The sequence below is a fragment of the Gastrolobium bilobum genome, unplaced genomic scaffold (assembly GCF_033153095.1).
Source record: "Gastrolobium bilobum isolate Gb01-03AN ecotype WA unplaced genomic scaffold, APGP_CSIRO_Gbil_v1 utg171963, whole genome shotgun sequence".
Lineage (NCBI taxonomy): Eukaryota > Viridiplantae > Streptophyta > Magnoliopsida > Fabales > Fabaceae > Gastrolobium > Gastrolobium bilobum.
Window position 1 is genome coordinate 1 of NW_026897451.1, and position 1,183 is coordinate 1,183.

At 30.6% G+C, this 1,183-nt stretch overlaps 1 protein-coding gene across 1 annotated transcript; it reads left to right on the plus strand.

The window, feature by feature from the left end:
* Positions 1-512: 512 nt before the first annotated feature.
* On the plus strand, positions 513-825 carry LOC133307030 (expansin-A9-like; the record flags this gene model as incomplete). The annotated part of the gene is made up of 1 exon (XM_061507449.1): positions 513-825. A coding segment is annotated over one exon (313 nt), but the record flags the coding sequence as incomplete, so codon positions are not given.
* Positions 826-1,183: the final 358 nt, after the last annotated feature.

Below are 1,183 nucleotides of genomic sequence, written 5' to 3' on the forward strand. Positions count from 1 at the left end.
ACGTCGTTTTGGGATTTGGATAAAGAGTAATTAGTGTATTTCAGAAATTGTACTTTTCTTTTATATCATGAATTTTATAAAATTATTCAATATTTAAGTCCTAAAATAGCGTTGTTTTAGGGTTGAATGATTATTTTATGTAATTCGAGAAACGTTAATTTTTTTTTTATGCATACATGTGTCTTTTACTTACGAAGAAAAAGAATAACTTGATTGCAGGAGGAGCTTGTGGGTATCAAGATGTGGTTATCGCAGGTTACATATACATGATCTATTTTCATAGGAGAATGATTCGTTTACAAATTTTTTTTTACAAACTATATTAAGTATGACCTGTCATACACTTTTGATTTTAATTAAAGTATGACCGGTCAGACATAATGTAGTTTGTAAAAGTTTATAAATATAACATTTTCCATTTTCATATATATATATATATATTGAAATTAATTTGCATGGTATATATTTGAAATTAATAATGTTTTTTTGTTACAATATATATGTATATGCAGGGTACCATGCAAGAGGGAGGGAGGTATTAGGTTCACCATGAATGGGAATCCTTATTTCAATCTAATAAAAGTGTGGAATGTTGGAGGAGCTGGGGAAATAGTAAGAGTGCAAGTGATGAAGGATGATGGCAAGTTCAAATGGACAGATTTGAGGCGAAATTGGGGTCAGAATTGGGATACAGATGTTAGGTTAGTGGGAGAGAGATTGAGCTTCAGGGTGACAGCAAGTGATGGAAGGTCCAGTGTCTCAAGGCGTGTCGCCCCTAAGTATTGGCAGTTTGGTCAGACCTATGAAGGCAAAAACTTCCCATAAATGCTTCTCTGCAACACCTACATTTGGTGTTTTTCGATTTGTCTCTAGGCATTATGTTGATAATAATATAAATCATCACTTGTCTCGTATGATATCCCTTCAAATAAAATTATTTTTATTTTATTTCTCTAAGTGTTATTGTTTTTTATTTTATCCCTCGGTTCATCCATTATTCGATTAGTTTGATTCAAGTAGTTTAATCCAAGTCTGTTGTAAGAGCAACATAGTTATAATTGAGATTTTACCTAAAAAGGAAAGGAAATAATAAATCGTAAAACATAAAATCATAAAGTCAAAAAAACATAAAACGTAAAAGCGTTAAAAATATTGATCAAAATGTAAAAAGAAAAGAAAAAAG